We start from the raw sequence: 21,942 nt of genomic DNA on the forward strand, positions 1-21,942 counted from the left end.
GAGGCAGGAGAATCACTTAAAGCTGGGAGGCGGAGGTTGCAGTGAGCCGAGATTGTGCCACTGCACTGCAGCCTGGGCGACAGAGTGAGACTCCATCTCGGGGCCAGGGGTGGGAAGGAAGAACCAGTAGGGAGATGCATTATTGAAAATTGGGGAGTGAGACCGTCTCACTGGTGACTCCTCCTGGGGCCAAGTCCGTGACGGATGGAGCAGTTTGTATAGCCATACAGGTTGTGACTTTTCTTGAAAGTGCCTGGGGACTGACCACAGCACAGTTCTCCAGAGAGGCTTCTCTGCCCTTAGAGTATCTGGGTCCACACTCGCACTCAGGCCCATGTTCAGCTGAGCACCTTCCCCTGCCCCCCCGCCCGCCCCCCGCCCCCCAGCTTATTCCTCCGACTTCTGCACCTACCAAGGTTTCAGCTTGTACCTTCAGCCTGAGGCTGACCACTCAGCTCACCTGTAGGAACTTTTCTCCCTTGATCCTTCCCAGGGGAGAGAACAAGTTGGCCTACTGAGAGGGAGTGAGTCAGCTGTGGTCAGAAGGCAGTTTTACTGAGCTCGCACTGGGAAAATTGGAGAAATTGCTGGGTTGGCACAGGGCGTGCTGCCCATGAAACACTCTCCAAGATTAACTCATACAATTTCAGATTTCTGTGTCAGCTTAAAAAAAAGCCTTAAATCTATAGAAGCAGAAAATAGATTGGTGGTTGCCTTCGGCTGGGGAAAAAAAGAGATTGTCGTAAATGGGGAGTGACTGCTGACAGGTCTGGGAGTTTCTTTTGGGGTGATGAAAAGTTTAAGGCTGGGGACAGTGGCTCACACCTGTAATCCCAGCACTTTAGGAGTTCAAAGCAGGAGGATTGCTTGAGTCCAAGAGTTCAAGACCAGCCTGGGTAATATGGTGAAACCCTGTCTCTACCGAAAAAATATGAAAATTAGCTGGGTATGGCACGTGCCTGTGGTCCCAGCTACTTGGGAGGCTGAGGTGAGAGGGTTGCTTAAGGGCAGGAGGTGGAGGTTGCAGTGAACTGTGATTGCCTCACTGGACTCCAGCTTGGGTGACAGAGCAAGACACTGTCTCAAAAAACAAAAACAAAAAAACAAAGAACATGTTTTAAAATTGTGGTGAGGTTGCAAAGCTCCTGAATACGCAAAAAATTATTGAGTTACACCCTTTAAATAGGTGAATTGTGTATGTTTGAGAATTACATCTCAATAAAGCTATTTGCTAAGCCTCATGTTTCCCTCCAAAAATAATTCAACACAGACAGTCCCCACAAGGCAGCCTTGTAGACAGCTTGCCCACCCTCACCTTCACCCCATCTCTCTCTACTTGGCATTCAAGGACCCCCCCCAACCCTTTTTTTTGAGACAGAGTTTCACTCTTTTTGCCCAGGCTGGAGTGCAGTGGCGTGATCCTGGCTCACTGCAACCTCCACCTCCCGGGTTCAAGCAATTCTCCTGCTTCAACCTCCCTAGTAGCTGGGATTACAGGCGTGCGCCACCACGCCCAGCTAATTTTGCCTCTTCCTCCAAATGTTGATTACTCATTTGACTCTTCCTACCTTGTATGATGTCACTTGTATCCAGTGGTGTTTTAGTAAGTGTTTAACAACCAGCTTTCTGGAAGAAAAAGAAAAAAAAAATCCTAGTGTGTAGCGTTTGCCAATGTTTATAATATAAATATTCCCCACTACAGCCAACGTCAAGCTGTTAACCTGATGGCACTGAATGCAGAGCTAGGAAATGCCCCACAGGCCACCATTATGTAGCATTTCTACCGTATAGATGTAAAGGGCCCCAAGAGCAGACATGATAGTAAAGCATCAGAAAATGATTAGGAAGTGGCTAGGCACCATAGTTCATAGCTCATGCCTATAATCCCAGCCCTTCAGAAGGCTGAGGCAGGAGGATCACATGAGCCTGGGAGTTCGAGACCAGCCTGAGCAACATGGTGGGACCTCATCTCCAAAACAACCAAAAATTAGCCAAGCATGGTGGTGCGCATCTGTAAGTCCCAGCTACTCAGGAGGCTGAGGCGGGAGGATTGCTTGAACTTGAGGTCAAGGCTGTAGTGAGCTGTGATGGCGCCACTACACTCCAGCCTGGGTGACAGAGTGAGACTCTGTCTCAAAAATAAAAAATAATTAGGAGGTGATGAGCTTTGAGTGTGTATTACCTTTGTTTTTTAATATAATTTATTAAATTATGTTTATATGATTCAATTTCTAATAATGGCTGTATTTAACAACTGGCTCACAAACTTCCCGAAAATTTAACACTCAGCTCCTATAAGCTTGTGTGAGCCATCTCCAGCCTCAGGATGAGTACCTGCCTCATCCTGACCACTGCTGCAGGCCTGTCCTCTTGCCAAAAAGATGTCATTTCTTAGAAGGCAGACTGGATACTCTATGAGGACGGGATTGTGTTACCTTGTTGATCATTGAATAACCCATGTGGCCCATGGCCAGCACATCCTGGGTACACTCAGTACATATTTGTGGAATGAGAGTAAGGGACTTTCCTTGTAAGCACAGTGACAGTTAATGAATGCTTAGCAAGTAACAGGCTTCTATAAATATTGGCTGATTGAATAGTGGAAAATAATGGAATAAAAGAAAATGTAATGTATTTAGGTCTTTAGCTTATTTATCTTTATGAGTTAGGTAAAGGTAAAAGATGTCTATTCTGCTGTGGGCACAGAGCAAGCTCTCTCTGCATTTGGGGTACGGTGTAAGGAGAATGAGAGAAGATGAAGAGCAGAAGAAAGGAGGCTGCCTGATGCAGGAGGTAGCTTTAGAAGAATTAAGGCCAGCAAATGGGACTACCTCCTAACCTACTGAAGAGAATAGCAATTTAACAAAGGAGGTCACATGGTGTGGGGTCAGAGTTTCCAAACACTTTTAAACAAATGCCCTTCACTGGCCAGGCATGGTGACTCATGCATGTAATCCCAGCACTTTGGGAGGCTGAGGCAGGCAGATCACTTGAGCTCAGGAGCTTGAGACCAGCCTGGCCAACATGGTGAAACCCTGTCTCTACTAAAAATACAAAAATTAGCCGGGCATAGGGGCATGCACGTGTAGTCCCAGCTACTGGAGAGGCCGAAGTGGGAGGATTGTTCAAGCCCGGGAGGTCGAGGCTGCAGCGAGCTGCGATTGCACCACTGTACTCCAGCCTAGGCGACAGAGACCCAGTCTCCAAAAAAAAAAAAAAAAAAAAAAAAAAGGCCCTTCGCTGATAAGCATAAAAATCTGCCTTCTTTTCTTAGAGATTCTGATCTGTTCCCTTAGGGGAATATCACCATTGCCTTAGAATGAGAATTATTCCTACTCAGTTCTGGGTATCCCCACCAACCCAGGAGATCTGCAGTTTTATTTAGGAAAGCATAGCATTTTGGGTCAGTTGGGCTGAGAGTCAGGCCATGAAAGTCTAAACCAGGGCCAGCAGGCAGCACACGTGATTTCCAGGTCTGCCCTTGCCCTTGGACTCGCTGTGCCACCTTGGGCAAGTTGCTACCCCTCCCTAGGTCTCAGTTTCCTCACCTTCGACATCCTCGCCTTTAGCTAGAAAATGAGATGGTTTCTACAAAATTAGCCGGGCATGGTGGCACATGCCTGTAATCCCAGCTACTTAGGAGGCTGAGGCAGGAGAATCACTTGAACCCGGGAGGCAGTAGGTTGCGGTGAGCCAAGATTGCGCCATTACACTCCAACCTGGGCAACAAGAGCTAAACTCCGTCTCAAAAAAAAAAAAGAAAAGAAAATTAGATGGTTTCGAAGTTTCCTCTCAGCTCTAACATTTGATGAGCCCAAGTTCAATATTCATCCTGACCCAGATTTTAAAGATAATGTACTTAAAATATTACAAAATTTGAAAGTGATCAGTTATCTCCTCCGCTTAGAAATGTCATCGCTGGCAGTGCATTGGTGGGTGTTAGGGGCTATTTTGGTGCCTGGGTGTTCAGAAGAGGAGGAAGAGAGGGTGGAGAGATTACCAATTCAGTAACCTCCTCACGACTTTTGAGGCTAAGTCAATGCTTGTCTTGAATGCCTAATCCAAACAGCTGTGAGTTGTGGAGGTGTGTTAAAATGGTGATAAAAATAGCAACTGCTTTCTTTTACTGGGTGCCTACTTAGGACCTTGGACTTAACATGACTTCTCTCTGATTTCCAAAACAGCTTCTCAAGGTATACCATACTCTGATTCCCATTTTAGGTGAGCATTGACATTTCTTGCTCGAGCTTGCAAGGCTGGATGAGGCTGGAATTCAAACTCCAACCTGACAGCATCCCATCTTCTTCCACTGTGGTAATAAGGTGTGGTCCCCAGACCAGCAGCACCAGCCTCCCCGGAAGCTGAGAAATGCTAATTCTTGGGCCTTACCCCCAGGCCTGCTGAATCAAGAACTCTGGGAGTGGTGTCCAGGAATCTGCGTTTTAACAAGCTCTCCAGTGAATTCTTTTTTTACCAATTTTATTTTGGCCAGGCACTGTGGCTTATGCCTGTAATCCCAGCACTTTGGGAAGCCAAGGCAAGTGGATCTCAAGCCCAGGAGTTCAAGACCAGCCTGGCCAACATGGTGAAAACCCGTCTCTACTGAAAATACAAAAATTAGCTGGGCATGGTGGCGCACACCTATAGTCCCAGCTACACGGGAGGCTGAAGTAGGAGACTCTCTTGAACTCAGGAGGCAGAGGTTGCAGTGAGCCGAGATCATGCTGCTGCACCCCAGCCTGGGCAACAGAGCGAGACTCCATCTCAAAAAAAAAAAAAAAAAATTATTTTATTGTGGTAAGAACATTTAGCATGAAATCTATCCTCTTAACAAAGTTTTATGGGTATCAATAAAGATATTTGATAGATCAGTGAGGTAACTGTGTTAACATCATTGTTGGCTATGGCTATAGGTACAATGCTGGGCAGAAGATTCTATAGCTTATTCATCTTGCTTAACGGAAACTTCATGCTCCTGGGTTAGGAGCCCACTCTTCACCCTCAGCCACCTCCCTGACCCCTAGCAACCATCATTCTACTACTGGATTATCTAAATTTTACTCTTTAAGAAACCTTATGTAAGTGGAATCATGTGATATTTGCCTTTCTCACTTCATTTGAGAGCCACTGTGAGGTTAGGCCACCTCTCGGCGATAGCCTGGCCAGCAGCCACACTGTGGAGATGCTCAGAAAGCAAGCATCCCTGATGCCCTTACAATGATAGGACGTTTCCACCAGGACATTGGAAGTCATGCACTCCTGTGCTGCTGGGCCACATCCTAACACTTCAGGGATGTTCCAAATGCCACACAAATCATAAAATTGGCTTATGGACGCATTCTTGAGTTGAGTCAAAGTAAATCATCAGATATTTGATAGATCAATGGGGTAACTATGTTAACATCAATCTATTGTACATTTCTTTCTGGGGAGGACGGGCTCTTGCTTTGTTACCCAGGCTGGAATGCAGTGGCACGATCACAGTTCACTGCAGCCTCAAGCGATCCTCCCGTATCAGCCTCTCAAGTGGCTGGAACCACAGGTGTGTGCCATCATGTCCGGCTAATTTTTTATTTTTTTAGAGATGGGATCTTACTATCTTGCTCAGGCTGGTCTCAAACTCCTGGGCTCAAGCAATCCTCCCACCTTGGCCTCCCAAAGTGTTGGAATTAGAGCCGTGAACCACTATGCCTGGCCTTATTGTATATTTCAAAATAGTCAGAAGAGAATAATTCAAATGTTCCTAGCATAGAGGAAAGATAAATGTTTAAGGTGATAGATATCCCAGTTACCTTGATTTGATTATATGAATGTATCAAATTATCACATGTGCCTCAGAAATATGTATATCTATTATGTATCAATAAATTTAAAACTGGCTGGGCATGGTGGCTCATGCCTGTAATCCCAGCACTTTGGGAGGCCGAGGCAGGTGGATCATCCTGGCTAACATGGTGAAACCCCATTTCTACTAAAAGTACAAACAAATTAGCCAGGCGTGGTGGTGGGCGCCTGTAGTCCCAGCTACTCGGGAGGCTGAGGCAGAAGAATGGCGTGAACCTGGGAGGCGGAGATTGCAGTGAGCCACGATAGCACCACTGCACTCCAGCCTGGGTGACAGAGTGAGACTCTGTCTCAAAAAAAAAAAAAGTAATTAATTAATTAAAAACTATAAAAATATTAAATAAGTGAATATAGTTTTAAAAAATAAATCCCCAGAGATTTTCTGATTTGACTTTCTGGCTCCAGTGAAGTGATCATTGTTCAAGGCTTCTGGAATGTCTTACTGTTAAGTTCTCTGTGAGGCGATGGATGAAGTCCAGTATTAGGGTGAATTTAAATCCTTCTCGAGAAAGTGTCCTTTTGTCTTGTGTCTAGTAGTGAACTTCCCTCGTTTTAAGACGAGCAGATCATAATATCTAGAATTTTGTACATTGATTTCTACCTGGACTCATTGCTCATACCTGCTGCCCTGCCCTCCCCCCGCCGCCCCGGAACTGTCCATGGGAGCCAAAAGGAAAGTGGCATTGGGGGTAGAGGCAGGTGTGAATGGCAGAGGAGCAGTGGTGTCCGCTGAGAGACTGTGGAATGTCAGCAGACTTTGGTTTTCTTCTTGTTAGGGTAAAGTAGGGGCTCACAGGCTCTACAGGGCATGGATATGGGGAATTGCATGTGGTCTAGCAGATTTGTGCATCTGCTTCTGGGGATGGGAGGATGCTGCTGGGACCCCCTCCAGTTTGTGTGTGTGTATGTGGTTTTTTTTTTTTTTTTTTTTTTTTTTGAGACGGAGTCTCGGTCTGTCGCCCACGCTGGAGTGCAGTGGCCGGATCTCAGCTCACTGCAAACTCCGCCTCCCGGGTTTACGCCATTCTCCTGCCTCAGCCTCCCGAGTAGCTGGGACTACAGGCGCCGGCCACCTCGCCCGGCTAGTTTTTTGTATTTTTTAGTAGAGATGGGGTTTCACTATGTTAGCCAGGATGGTCTCGATCTCCTGAGCTCGTGATCCGCCCGTCTAGGCCTCCCAAAGTGCTGGGATTACAGGCTTGAGCCACCGCGCCCGGCCCATATTTTTTTTTTTTTTTTTGAGACTGAGTCTCACTCTATCACCCAGCAGTGGCGTGATCTCAGCTCAATGCAACCTCCGCCTCCCAGGTTCAAGCAATTCTCCTGCCTCAGCCTCCCAAGTAGCTGGGATTGCAGGTGCCCCCCATCACGACTGGCTAATTTTTGTATTTTTAGTAGAGATGGAATTTCACCATGTTGGCAAGGCTGGTCTCGAACTCCTGACCTCAAATGATCCACCTGCCTCAGCCTCCCAATGTGCTGGGATTACAGGTGTGAGCCACCCTACTCGGCACCCCCTCCATTCTTTTTTTTTTTTTTTTTTTGAGACGGAGTCTCGCTCTGTCACCCAGGCTGGAGTGCGGTGGCTGGATCTCTGCTCACAGCAAGCTCCGCCTCCCGGGTTTACGCCATTCTCCTGGCTCAGCCTCCCGAGTAGCTGGGACTACAGGCGCTCGCCACCTCGCCCGGCTAGTTTTTTGTACTTTTTAGTAGAGACGGGGTTTCACCATGTTAGCCAGGATGGTCTCGATCTCCTGACCTCGTGATCCGCCCGTCTCGGCCTCCCAAAGTGCTGGGATTACAGGCTTGAGCCACCACGCCCGGCCACCCCCTCCATTCTTGATCTTGAAAGTGCAAAGATACCCCCATGTGTCTCTCAGGCCCAAGGGAGAGCAACTTAATGATTGGTCCTTAATGAGGACCCTGCTCCTGTAGGCTGCCTGGGAGCTGCTGCCAGTCACCCAGCTTCATCCACGCACTCCATACTGCTCCCAGAGCAGATGAAGTTGCCGGAGAAAATTCTCACACCACATGGGCTGGCCTCATTTCAAATTCCTGGTCTCAGACTGCAAATGGGCTATCAACACGGCCTAGCAATCCTTCCCCCTTCTCCTTTTAGCCTGCTTTGCTGCACTCCAAGATAAGTATTCTGTGCCTTTTCCTCCCTCCTCCTCCGTCTCCATCCCAGCTCTGCCGATGACCCTGTCGCAGGCTTGGCTGGGAAAATAGAAGCCAACAGATGGGAGCTCCCTCCTCTCCCCATCACCAAATACACACGCCTTCCTACATCTACTTCTGCATAAGGCCTCTCTTGCTTCTCTTATACCAGAGCAAATGTCTCTACTCCTGCAAAGGCAAATCCTGCAACTTGTAGTCTGGATCCCATTTCTTGTTGCCTACCCCAGAAATTCACACCTGCTGTTTCTCTCTCTCTTTATATATCTCTCCTCTTCATCAGCAAATCAGCAAACGTTCACTCTCTCCTGTGTCATTGCCATCAACCTACAGCCCTTCTCTGCTATCTCTCATCATATATATAAACACACACACACACAAACACATATATGAAACACACACACACATATATATATATACACATACATACATGAAAGTTTTGGAACATTCCCTTGGCTCCTCCCCCACCCCCAGCTCTCACTTCTGCGCATGTCTGTGCAGGCTTTCTCCTCTCCCTCGCCTCCCATTCCCTCCTCTGCCTACTCCAATTTGGCTTCCACCCACCATTCTACAGAGCAGTAGTGCTCAACCTAGGATGATTTTGTACCTGGGGGCATCTGGCAGTGTTTGAGAACCTAGGGACATTTGGCAATGTTTGAGAACATTCTTTATTGTTGCGACTGGGGAAGGGTGTTGGCTACCAGCATCAAGTGAGCAGAAGCCAGAGATACTGCTGAACATCTACAATGCATAGGACAGCCCCCCGCGACATGGAATTATCTGGCCCCAAATGTCAGTAGTATTGCAATTGAGAAACCTGGATGTAGGGGCTGCTCTTGTCAAGGTTACCAAGAGCGTCCATGACGCCAAGTCCGAGAAACGGCTTTCCACACTCATCACACCCAGCTCATCTCTCTTGGTTTCCATGACACTTCTCTCTCCTGGTTTTCCTCCTATCTAGTGGCCGTTCCTTTGCAGGTTCCTCCTCTGCCTGACTCTGTCCTGGGCTCTCGAATTTCTCTTTCCTCTGTCTTCCAAATTGGCCTGTCCAGTGACTTCAGATCATTTCTAAGCTGGCTCTGGAGTTAGACTGTCTGGTTGGAGTCCCAGCTCTCAGCTTCCCCGCTGTTGTCTATAGCCACAATTTCTCCCCTGTGATCTGGCAGCCTTAGTTTTTTCTTCGGTGAAATGAGGGTATAACAGCACTTACTGCGTAGAGTTGTGATAACTGAATGAGGAATCCAAGTACATCTTATGACACAGAGTTTAATTCGTATTAGCTGTTATTTTTATTTATAACTTCTATTACATAAAAATTGCGTTATTGGCTGGGCGTGGTAGCTCATGCCTATAATCCCAGCACTTTGGGAGGCTGAGGTGGGAGGATCTCTTAAGGTCAGGAGTTCGAGACCAGCCTGGCCAACATGTTGAAACCCCATCTCTACTAAAAATACAAAAAGTAGCTGGTGGTGCATGCCTGTAATCCCTGCTACTTAGGAGGCTGAGGCAGGAGAATTGCTTGAACCTGGGAGGCAAAGGTTGTAGTGAGCCGAAATCGCACCACGGCACTCCAGCCTGGGTGACAGAGTGAGACTCCATCTCACCAAAAAAAAAAAAAATAAAGAAAAAAAAATGCACTACCGTTTTACTTTTCACCAGACAACTCAAGAACAGGTGCTGAGGACTCGCCAGATCACATCGAGATAGGTGTTTAATTCAATTTCAATGAAATGGCAGCAACAGCAAACCACTGGCTGACCATGAGCCCTGTGCCAGGCCTGGTACTAAGTTTTTTTCCTGAGGTGCAAAGCAGGATTTCTGCTCCAGAGAGCTTGCTCGTGGTGAATAAACAGGAGAGCAACATAGAGGAATATGTGGAAAAGTCAGGCAGCTATAATAGGTGCCCAATTATTAAAAGACCAGTAGTTGCCAAATAGTATTCTATGAAACTCATTCTTCAGAGATGCTTCAAGGGGCGTCCTCAAACTCTTAAATTCCAATTTCTGTTTTAAAGTATATTTTAAACTACAGTCAGACATGACTTAACAAGGATAAGTTCTGAGAAATGCATCATTAGGAAATTTCCTCATTGTGCAAATGTCATAGACTTTGCTTACACAAACCTGGGTGGCATAGGCTACTACACATCTAGGCTATATGATATGGCCTATTACTCCTGGGCCACAAACCCATACACCATGTGACACTGACTACTGTAAGCAATCGTAACACAATGGTAAGCATTTGTGTACCTAAACATGTCTAAACCTAGAAAAGCTACAGTAAAAATATGGCATTATAACCTTACAGGGCCGGGCGCGATGGCTCACGCCTGTAATCCCAACACTTTGGGAGGCTGAGGCAGATGGATCACCTGAGGTCAGGAGTTCGAGACCAGCCTGGCCAACATGGTGAAACCCTGTTTCTACTAAAAATATAAAAATTAGCCGGGCGTGGTGGCGTGCGCCTGTAGTCCCAGCCGCTTGGGAGGCTGAGGCAGGAGAATCACTTGAACCCGGGAGGTGGAGGTTGCAGTGAGCCAAGGTCTGCCATTGCACTCCAGCCTGGGCAACAAGAGAGAAACTCTATCCCCTCCCCTCAACAAAAAAACTTATGGGACCACTGTTGTATATACAGTCTGGCATTAACTGAATTGTCATTATATGGCACGTAACTATATTTTAAAACTGTAGTTAAAAAAACTAACTTTGGCCAGGCATAGTAGCTCATGCCTATAATCTCAGCCCTTTGGGAGGCCAAGGTGGGCAGATCACCTGAGGTTGGAGTTTGAGACCAGCCTGGCCAACACGGTGAAACCCCGTCCCTACTAAAAATACAAAACTTAGCCAGGCATGGTGGTGTGCACCTGTAATCCCAGTTACTCGGGAGGCTGAGGCATGAGAATCCCTTGAACCCGGAAGGTGGAGGTTACAGTGAGCAGAGATGTGCCACAGCACTCCAGCCTGGGCAACAAAGCGAGACTCTGTCTCAAAAAAAAATACCTCACTTATGAATATATTGAAGGCGAAATTTCAAAACAGTGGAGATCATCAACACATTAAGTGCTGTTTCAGGTTAATAGATTTTTGTCCAGGCTGTAATGAAGTGTGTGCTTCCCTCTCTATTAAATAAAGGAAAATCTTGATTCACCCAGATAAAAGTTGCAAGAGGAACTATTTATTTATTTATTTTATTTATTTTTTTTTTTGAGACGGAGTCTCACGCTGTTGCCCAGGCTGGAGTGCAGTGGCGCGATCTCGGCTCACTGCAAGCTCCGCCTCCCGGGTTCCCGCCATTCTCCTGCCTCAGCCTCCTGAGTAGCTGGGACTACAGGCGCCCGCCACCGCGCCCGGCTAATTTTTTGTATTTTTAGTAGAGACGGGGTTTCACTGTGGTCTCGATCTCCTGACCTTGTGATCCGCCCGCCTCGGCCTCCCAAAGTGCTGGGATTACAGGCTTGAGCCACCACGCCTGGCCAAGAGGAACTATTTTTGACAGCGTTATTGAGATATAGTCCACATGCCATAAAATTCACCCGTTTACGTTTAAAGTTTTGGTTTTTACACAGTTACAATTTGCAATTGCTTATCTGAGTGAATCAAGGTTCTCTTGAGTTTGTGCAAAGAAAAATGCAAATTTAGAGTGAAATGAGGATGCTAGGAGATGGTGCCTGAATGTCCACAAGTGTCCATAGCATCAATTTTCAAATTTTTATGTACAAGCAAGCTAAAACATTTCATTTGGCTGCCTTTCTAAGTAATCATATACATTTGAACATACACTATTCTTATATGTTCTCGTGTCTTATTTCATACTAACTGAAAACCCTTCTTTTGACTAGGTGTGGTGGCTCACACCTGTAATCCCAGCACTTTGGGAAGCTGAGGTGGGTGGATCATCTGAGGTCAGGAGTTCGAGACCAGCCTGGCCAATGTGGTGAAACCCTGTCTCTACTAAAAATACAAAAATTAGCCGGGGTGGTGGCTCACACCTGTAATCCCAGATGCTTGGGAGGCTGAGGCAGGAGAAATCGCTTGAACCCAGGAGGCAGAGGTTGCAGTGAGCTGAGATCGCACCACTACACTCCAGCCTGGGCAACAGAGTGAGACTCCATCTCAAAAAACATAAAAAAATAAAAACCCTTCATTTATCTGCTTGATATATTGAGATTGCAGCTGAGAGTGAGTGTGAAGAGATTCTGTTTGACACGTGTTTACTGACTCTGTGCCATGTGTCGGGCTCTGTTGGAGGCTCTGGAACTCAGCCATGAACAGGCAGACATGAAGACCTGCTCTTGTGAAGCTTAGATTCCAGCGCAGGGAGACGGAGACTAGCTAGAGAGAAAACAATGGAATGGTGTATCAGATGGCGATAAGTGCTGTGAAAACTAAAGCAGGTCCAGAGGGATGAGGAGCTGGTGGGGGTGGGAGACACGAAACAGGGAGCTACTTTATGGAGGGCGCCAGGCCAGGCCTCACTGAGGATGTGGCCGTGGAGCAAAGATGTGAAGGAGATCAGGGAGTGAGGCTTGTGCTTGCCAGGTGCTGCTGCCAAGGAAGCCTGAAGCCCTTGAAAGGCAATAAGAATGAGAGGAGCTCAGAGAAGCGAAAGCAAAGGGAAGGGTTTGTGACGCAGATGAGAGCTGGGAGAGAAAAAGGCTTTGGTGAGCAGAGGAGTGGGGTTGGTCTTCTGGGGGGTGCTGGGGGAGAAGGCAGTAGGAGCAAATGTGTGCAGGTGGAAGTGTCTGCATGGTTCTGGAAACAAGGAGTCGATTGATTGGCTGATTAGCTCAGTGAGGAAGCAATAGGGCCAGGCGGGAGCCGAGCGTACAAGTGTAGGGTCAGACCCTGTCCTTGTTTAAAAGTTTGGTATTGTGTTCATCGTGGAATTTTTTCGTTAACTTTGATTTTTAAAAAATTAGCATTCTTATTGGTTACTGAGTTGTTTGGTGCTCCCTTAAACTTTGCACCAGTTTCATCCTAGTTTTAGCCCTGGGAGCAGAGTCTGTGTCGATAAGTTCACAGTCCCTAGAGGAGGGCTGTCTAAGTCTTTAGACTTGACTCTGTGGTCACTGGAAAGGCCCTTGAAGAATTTTTTTTTTTTTTTTTTTTTTTTTTTTGTGAGATGGAGTTTTGCTCTGTTGCCCAGGCTGAAATGCAGTGGCATGATATTGGCTCACTGCAACTTCACCTCTCAGGTTCAAGGGATCCTCCTGCCTCAGCCTCCCTAGTAGTTGGGACTACAGGCGTGTGCCATCATGCCCGGCTAATTTTTGTATTTTTAGTAGAGACGAGGTTTCATCATGATGGCCAGGCTGGTCTCGAACCCCTGACCTCAGGGGATCTATCCACCTTGGCCTCCCAAAGTGCTGGGATTTACAGGCATGAGCCACCGTTCCCAGCCCCTTGAAGGATCTTGAGCAAATAAATGATGTAACCAAAATATCCTTCGGGGACGATTGGTCTAGAAGCAGTGTGGAGGATGAGGAAAGGGACCAGAGAGCAAGGACCTGTCAGGAAATGGATTGTGATGCTCCAGGCCCACGGTATAGGAACAGGAGGTGTGGGAAGGAAAACTGGCTGCTCCTTGCCTTTCGTGGGTCTTTGCCTGCCTCTAAACCACCCCTAAAATTCATCATTTCCCAAACGACTGAACAGACATAGTGAATGCGGGCCTCGTGCCTCTTTCTGTTTTTATTATGACTGACTTGTGCAAAACAGGAAGTGCTACCGTGACAATGGTATTATTTGTGGCTGAGAAATGTACTTTTGAAAACTCAGCAAACCCTGGAACCCTTGCACTGAAGCCTAGTTGTGCGTATGGAGTCTCCCCGTTGTGTGGGCTCCGTTCCAACAGGGACCATGACTTTCCTCTGCTCCAATAGCAGCATGGACTCAAGAGCCACTGTGTTCCTAGGACAGGGGACCAGTTGCTTCACCTTTCAAGAAATTCCAGCTAGTGAGGGCCTGGCACTGTTGAGGGGAGTGGCTGGCTGGGTGCCACCAGGCACCATGAAGACAGTATGATTTATGAGCAGGTCACAGGAAACCCTCCCTGCCCCAGGCTTTTTGGTCCTAGATCAACGTTTTCATCAGCGGTAGTTAGTGGCTGCAGGCTGCAGGGAACATACCGGTAATTCCCTGAGGCAGAAGTGGATCAGAAAGTAGGTAGTTGGGTTCTGATGAGGCTCCTCTTCCTGGCTCCCAGATGGCCACCTTATCACTGTGTGCTCACAGGGCAGAGAAAGAGAGAAAGGAAGATCTCTGGGGTCTCTAAAGGTACCGATCCCAGAAGACCAGGGCCTCACGCTCATGAGCTCATGTAACCCTGACTCCCTCCCAAAGCCCATCTCCAGAACCCATCACATTGTGGGTTAGAGCTTCAACACAGGAATTTGGAGGGGATATAAACATTCAGTCCACAATATTCCCCATTTTCAGAGCCAACCACGTCTGGAGGCTTCATATCTAATTCAAGTTGAGGAACCTCTTTGGGAAAAACATCTTGAGTTCCTGTTTCTATCAGCTCACTGAATCCCTTCAATTGCCTTCTCTTTTTGAACTTTTAAATAACTACGATTACTTGGCATACAATTGTTACCTAGGTTTAATTTCTTTTTTTTTCCCCCTGGAGGGGGCCTCATTTTAGCTAAGCAATTGCAAACAATAGCTTGATTATACTTTCTACATTCTTTTGACACAAGCAATTGCTTCTCTTCCCAAGCACACTGTGAACACCGGCTGAATATTGTAATATTTCTCTTCCTGAGCAATTTTGCCTGGATCTCACCCACTGAAGAAACCAACTGTAAATATTAATATTTGGCATTCCTTGCACCTCTGGCCATACACACAGTTTAACCTTGTGAGGCTCTGCATCTCATCTTTAAGCCTTAAGAAAAAATGGAAAAGGAAAGGCTAGGGCATGTTGCAAGCCCTGCTTGGTTTCAAGGAATCCTCCAAGCTCTGCTTGGTTTCATTTTCTTTCTTTCTGTCTTTTTTTTTTTTTTTTTTTTTATGGATACAATTTTCGCTCTGTCACCCAGGCTTGAGTGCAGTGGTGCAATCTCAGCTCACTGCAGCCTCCACCTCCAGGGTTCAAGCGATTCTCCTGCCTCAGCCTCCCTAGTAGCTGGGACTACAGGCACCCGCCACCATGCCCGGATAATTTTTGTGTTTTTAGTAGAGACGAGGGTTCTCCATGTTGACCAGGCTGGTCTCGAACCGCTGATCTGACCTCAAGACATCCGCCTGCCTCAACCTCCTAAAGTTTTGAGATTATGAGCCACTGTGCCTGGCCAATAGTTTGGGTTCCTAATCAAGTTTTTTCATTGTAGTAAAATATGCATAATGTAAAATTCAATCATTTTTAAGTGTAAAATTTGGTGGCATTAAGTACATTCACAATGGTATGCCACCATCATTACTATCCATCTCCAGGACTTTTTCATTTCAAACAGAAACTCTGTAGCCATTAAACAGTAGTAACTCCTCGTTCTCCTTCTGCCAACCCTTGGTAACTGCCATTCTACTTTTGTCTCTATGAATTTGCCTAACTCCAGGTACTTCATATAAGTGAGATCATACAATTTGTATGTGTGTGTGTCTGGCTGATTTCACTTGGCTTGATGTTTTTGTCTTAGTCTGTTAAGGCTGCTAGAATAAAATACCATTAATAGAGTGGCTTATAAACAACAGAAATTTATTTCTCACTGTTCTGGAGATTGGGAAGTTCAGGATCAAGGTGCCAGTAGGTAACATGTTTGGCGAGGGCCCATTTTCTTTTTATTTTTCTTTATATATGTGTGTGTGTGTGTGTGTGTGTGTGTGTGTGTGTGTGTGTATATATATTTTTTTTTTTTTTTTTCAGACGGAGTCTCACTCTGTGGCCAGGCTGGAGTGCAGTGGTACCATCTCGGCTCACTGCAACCTCTGCCTTCCGGGTTCAAGTGATTTTCCTGCCTCATCCTCCCAAGTATCTGAGATTACAAGCGCACACTACCACACCCAGCTAATTTTTGTATTTTTAGTAGAGATGGGGTTTCACCACGTTGGGCAGGATGGTCTCAATCTCTTGACCTTGTGATCCGCCCTCCTTGGCCTCCCAAAGTGCTGGGATTACAGGCGTGAGTCACTGCGCCCAGCCTTTATTTATATTTTTTAAAACTTACTAGGCTATCACTCTCAGATCTTAGCGAGGGCCTACTTTCTGATTCATAGATGATGCCTTCTGGCTGTGTCCTCACAAGGTGGAAGAAACAAGGCAGTTCTTTGGGGCCTCAATGCCATCATTAGGGCTCAACATATAAATGTCGATGTATGAAGTTTGGAGGAATACAAACATTCAGACCATACAGCCTTCAAGTTTCATCCATGTTGTAGCATGTATAGGAATTTCATTCCTTTTCATGGCTGAATTGTATTCCACTGTATGTATGTATCACATGTTGTTTACCTACTCATCTGTTGGACACAAATTTTTTCCACCTTTTGACTCTTGTCTAATAAAGCTTAACATGGCCTGGCGCAGTGGCTCACGTCTGTAATCCCAGCACTTTGGGAGGCTGAGGCAGGCGGATCACCTGAGGTCGGGAGTTCGAGACCAGCCTGACCAACATGGAGAAACCTCTACTTAAAAAAAAAAAAAGGCAAAATTAGCCGGATGTGGTGGCGTTTGCCTGTAATCCCAGCTACTCGGGAGGCTGAGGCAAGAGAATCACCTGAGGTTGGGATTTCGAGACCAGCCTGACCAACATGGAGAAACCTCTACTTAAAAAAAGAAAAAAAAGAAAAAAAAAGAAAATGCAAAATTAGCTGGGTGTGGTGGCATACGCCTGTAATCCCAGCTACTCGGGAGGCTGAGGCAGGAGAATCACTTGAACCCGGGAAGCGAAGGTTGCAGTGAGCCGACATTGCACCATTGCACTCCAGCCTGGGCAACAACAGCGAAACTCTGTCTCAAAAAAAAAAAAAGAAAGAAAAAGTTTAACATAACAGATGGGATCTCTCTCCTTTGTGAGCCTGGCATCAATTTAACAACTACCTTTTGATTAATTCTATTTCATTCTCTGGAAACATGACACCAAACAGAGCAACTTAGACGCAGGGCTCTGCAGGAAAGCTGGGGCTGGAGAACACACACGATGGGTAGCTGTGGTCATTAGGGACCTTTGCAGAGCGATGCCTGAGGGTCCAGCAGGTCAGAGATGGCATCCTGGGTGGGTGAGGCCGCATGACATGGGGTTTTTGATTCTATAATAAAAGACACCTTTCACTCTTCACTTTAACCCGTTCATTTATTCATTCACTCACTCACTCATTCCAACATTATTGAACACTTACTTAAAAAAAATAAAAAAGAACAAGATGCATAATAACAAAAGAGAAAAAGAAGCAAAAACAAAAAAACAAAACCAAAATAAACAAATTAAAAAAAAATAGGCCGGGCACGGTGGCTCACACCTGTAATCCCAGCACTTTGGGAGGCCAAGGTGGGCGGATCACGAGGTTAGGAGATCGAGACCATCCTGGCTAATAAGGTGAAAACCCACCTCTACTAAAAATACAAAAAATTAGCCAGGCGTGGTGGCGGGCGCCTATAGTCCCAGCTACACAGGAAGCTGAGGCAGGAGAATGGTGTGAACCTGGGAGGCAGAGGTTGCAGTGAGCCAAGATTGCGCCACTGCACTCCAGCCTGGGCGACAGAGTGAGACTCCATCTCAAAAAAAAAAAAAAATTGGCCTGGTGCGGTGGCTCATGCCTGTAATCCCAGCACTTTGGGAGGCTGAAGCAGGTGGATCACAAGGGCAGGTGTTCGAGAGCAGCCTGGTCAGTATGGTGAAACCCCGTCTCTACTAAAAAATACAAAAATTAGCTGGGCGTGGTGGCGTACACCTGTAGTCCCAGCTACTCGGGAGGCTGAGGCAGAAGAATCGCTTGAACCCGGGAGGCAGAGGTTGCAGTGAGCCGAGATCGTGCCACTGCACTCCAGCCTGGGTGACAGAGCAAGACTCTGTGTCAAAATAACAACAGCAAAAGTTATACATGAATTTGTGACTGCACGAGGTTCAGCGTTCCACGTTGTCCAAGGGTCAGTTGTACTGGGTCCAAAGGTAAGTCCTGATGGCTTTGAAGTAGGAGAAAAACAGATCAGGAGAAAATCATGGTCATAGTCAACATCTTTTGAGCACTTTCTAAGTGCTGCTGCTGTTCTAGTGCATAATGCTTATTATCTCAGTCAATCCTCAGAGCAGCCAAGCAAGATAAGTGAGGAGGAAACAGGCCTAGAAACTTACCAAGACCTCTAAACGTGGGTGGCAGCATGCAGATCCAAGCTCAAAGCATCACCCTTGCTATTCACAGTGTGGCCCACGGACCAGCAGCTGTGTCTTGTGGGAGCTTTTTAGAAATGCAGAATCTCTGCCTGACCCCAGATCTTCTGGATCAAGCCTGCACTTCAGGATCCCCTAGTGATCCCAGTGCACACTAAAGTTTGAACAGCACAGATGGCGATTTGCCAGATCGGCTGCACATTGGAATCACTTGAGGGATTTCAAAAATCCTTAGTGCCCAGGCCATACACCCGTAGATCAATTACATCTGCATTTCTGGGGCTGTGACCCAGCCATCAGGATTTTTCAAAATTATGCCTCTGTTGACGCAGGGAGAGCAAGTTAACTCTTGCAGGGAGAACTGGGCTTGCAGGAGCCAGCCAGCTGCCAGCAGCTCTGCAGCTTTAAGAACTGGGGCGGGCAGGCTGCCAAGGAGAGCACGCTGCTGCATGGGCCACGTGAGCTCAGGCTGTGGGAGCGGATGGAGCTGCCATAGTCAGCGCTTAGGGCTGGCCCCAGCTTGTAGACCCGAGTCCTGCAGAACAACCCCCCATGGCGCGGGCGAGCAGAAGAAAGGGGGCCTTTATGCCCTTTTGAGGGAAGCACACATTCTGCAAGGCCGTGGAAACAAAGAGAAGAACTGTTTGTAGCCCTCGTCCAGACGCCCCAAACAAACAGTAAGTCAGAAGGGAACAGAGCACGGCACAGTCCCTCCTTCTGCCCCAGGCGACATCCACCTTGCCCCACCCCACCTAAGAAGCCCAAGGGTATTCTGGGAGCCCACCGCAGGACAATGGCAGGGCAAAACCAGTGAGCAAGGCAGAAAATTCCCTGAAATTCTCCACTGAGGCCCAACTGTTCCTCTCCTTGAAAAATCAAGGCTTGGCTCAAGTCAGATAGCACCTGAGGATGGACAGAACACATCAGGTATTGGCAGTGTTTCTCCTCTGTTCTCTCTCCTGCAAGGCCCTTTCAGTCCTTGTCACTGCCCTTGAGAACTCCCAGGTCACGTGAAGGCAGAGAAAGTAAAACTGAAACTGCCTTTTAGCCACAGGCTTGCTGGGGATGAGGTGACAAAGCTAATCGAGGGGGCAGTTGGGGAAGGGGTTCCGGGCTGCTGCAGGCACACTGGCCAGAGCTTCGTGGATACCTGCAGGGCCCAAAAGTCCCTCCCTGTTTTGAGGAGTGAATGATGGCTGTGAGGTAGCAGCCAGGCTGGTCACCCCCGCGTTGGCTGGAGGCAGAATTCTGTAAATCCTCTCCAAGTCTTTCTCCAGGCCACTGGTTAGCTCATCTCAGCCTCCTCTGGGAGCATCAACACCAACATGGCACAGGGGACTGCAATGGTGTGCTTTGGACCTGTGTACCCACCCAAGGCTAAAGGCAGAGCCAGGTGACTTTGTGGGGGTCTCTTCTGTAGGATTATCTGTACTTCCCCTCTGTCTTCTTTTACTATGGGAGATCGAGAGCTGGCTATAACCCACCTTCCTTCATAAGAACCACACTAAATTGCAAAAATTATCCCAGTGCTGGAGGAGGGCAGCAGGTTGAGATTACGTTGGCAGGAAGAATGTTGGCATTGATTGGCACGCAGGGGAGGAGAGCTGCTTTGTGCTTTAAAGGTAACCGAGTATGAGCTAAAAAGAAGGAAAGGAGAGGCCGGGAGTAGGAAGAAGGAAAGCTGGCTTCACTGGAGGGGTGGAGTGAAGTTGAGGAAGCAGGAAGGGGAAGGAGGCGATGGGTGGGAAGGGCAGGGCAGGGTGGAGTTAACTGAAAGAAGGCTAAACTGTGGCTTATACATAATTATGAGGAAGCATCTTTTTTTTTCCCCCCTTCATTTTGAGACGGAGTCTTTATTGTCGCCCAGGCTGGTGTGCAGTGGTGTGATCTCAGCTCACTGCAACCTCTGTCTCCTGGGTTCAAGCTATTCTCCTGCCTCAGCCTCCCAAGTAGCAGGGACTACAGGCACGTGCCACCAGGTCTGGCTAATTTTTGTAGTTTTAGTAGAGACAGGGTTTTGCCATGTTAACCAGGCTGATCTCAAGCCATCCACCCAGCCTGGCCTCCCAAAGTGCTGGGATTACAGGCGTGAGCCACCACACCTGGCCAGGAAGCATCTTAAAAGAGTCAGATGTCACTTCCAGCTGAGGGCTGGATCCCTGGAGGCCAACTGGTGGCCCCTGACATGTTTTATTTGTAAGTGTGAGGACTCTTTGAAATTTGGGAAATTGTACGCGTGTGAAAGAATGGACTCACGTTTCCGCAGGGCAGCTGGCGCTGGAGCTGCTGGTTTGCCAAAGTCCCCACCTCTCCTGCACTCTGAGCTTTGCATTCCTTGACCCACCCCAAAACTTCTGTGCCTGTGCGGTTCCTGTGGGCAATGCAGATTGCTGCTACTCCTGGTTTGATAATAATGATTCTCGTCCAAGTGCACAGGTATAAGCTCTTTCAATTAATTTCAATTAATACCTCCCTTTTTCAGTGGAGCATGACAGATACACAAAACCAACCCTCTCCTTGACAGATTTCTCAGCCTTTCCAGGCGATCTGCCAAGTTGCTAGAGGGTATTTGCATTAAAAAAAAAAAAAAGTTTATTTTCTTATTTTGGGTTTAAGGATTTTCCAACCTGCCTTAAGGCAATATTTCATTTATGCCACATGTTACAGCATTTCTTAAACAGACTTGAATTTGTTTTATCCTTCCAGAAGCTCCATGAAGTCTGTAGTTTGGATCTCCTCATGCTGTCTTGGAGGAAACAGAATTGTAGAGAAACTAAATGACTGCCCTTGGTCCTTCAGTAATGTTGAGGTTCACCTTCAGGCACAGCTCTCTGGAAGACCAAGGTGTGTCTTTTTGACTGTGTGGAACTATAAAAAGTTATGCTTTGAAAAGCATAGTGACTGAAAATATGATCTCAATCCAGAATACTTGTGTTACCAGAAAGGGGCCCCAAACCAGACCCCAAGAGAGTTCTTGGACCTTGTGCAAGAAGAAATTGGGGGCAAGTTCATAGTAAAGTGGAAGTGAAAGCAAGTTTATTAAGAAAGTAAAGGAATAGGCCGGGCGCAGTGGCTCATGTCTGTAATCCCAGCACTTTGGGAGGCCAAGGCAGGCAGATCACAAGGTTAGGAGATCAAGACCATCCTGGCCAACATAGTAAAACCCTGTCTCTACTAAAAATACAAAAATTAGCTGGGTGTGGTGGCGTGTACCTGTAATCCCAGCTACTTGGGAGGCTGAGGCAGGAGAATCACTTGAACCTGGGAGGCAGAGCTTGCAGTGAGCCGAAATCGCCCCACTGCACTCCAGCCTGGCGACAGAGTGAGACTCCATCTCAAAAAAAAAAAAAAAAAAGAATGGCTCCTCCTTAGGTAGAACAGTGGCATGGGTTGCTTGACTGAGTATACTTATAGTTATTTATTGATTATATGCTAAACAAGGGATGGATTACTCATGAGTGTTCCAGGAAAGGGGTGGGCAATTCCTGGAACTGAGGGTTTCTCCCCTCTTTATACAATATAGGGTAATTTCCAGACGTTGCCATGGCATTTGTAAACTGTCCTGGTGTTGGTGGGAGTGTCTTTTGCCTGCT

The 21,942-nt window shown here is 47.1% G+C and overlaps 1 protein-coding gene across 9 annotated transcripts in view; it reads left to right on the forward strand.

Moving 5' to 3' along the window:
• Positions 1 to 21,942, forward strand: part of DGLUCY (D-glutamate cyclase) — a 164,218-nt gene that overhangs the window by 36,702 nt on the left and 105,574 nt on the right. For 2 of the 9 annotated variants that reach the window (XR_013396484.1, XM_015144369.3), the window contains exons 1-2: positions 18,806 to 19,026; positions 21,056 to 21,193. The exons of 3 other annotated variants lie outside the window; for them this stretch is intronic. Coding sequence is in view for 2 of the 6 variants with exons in the window: in XM_015144369.3 (XP_014999855.3) it covers positions 21,127 to 21,193 (67 nt within the window). In the remaining 4 variants the exon portion in view is untranslated. Of the gene's footprint in view, positions 1 to 18,805; positions 19,277 to 19,382; positions 19,743 to 21,055; positions 21,194 to 21,942 lie in introns of those variants that run through there. 4 more of the 9 variants (XM_077941615.1, XM_015144371.3, XM_015144370.3 and 1 more) reach the window with 4 other exon arrangements.

This window comes from Macaca mulatta, chromosome 7 (assembly GCF_049350105.2).
Source record: "Macaca mulatta isolate MMU2019108-1 chromosome 7, T2T-MMU8v2.0, whole genome shotgun sequence".
Taxonomy (NCBI): Eukaryota; Metazoa; Chordata; class Mammalia; order Primates; family Cercopithecidae; genus Macaca; species Macaca mulatta.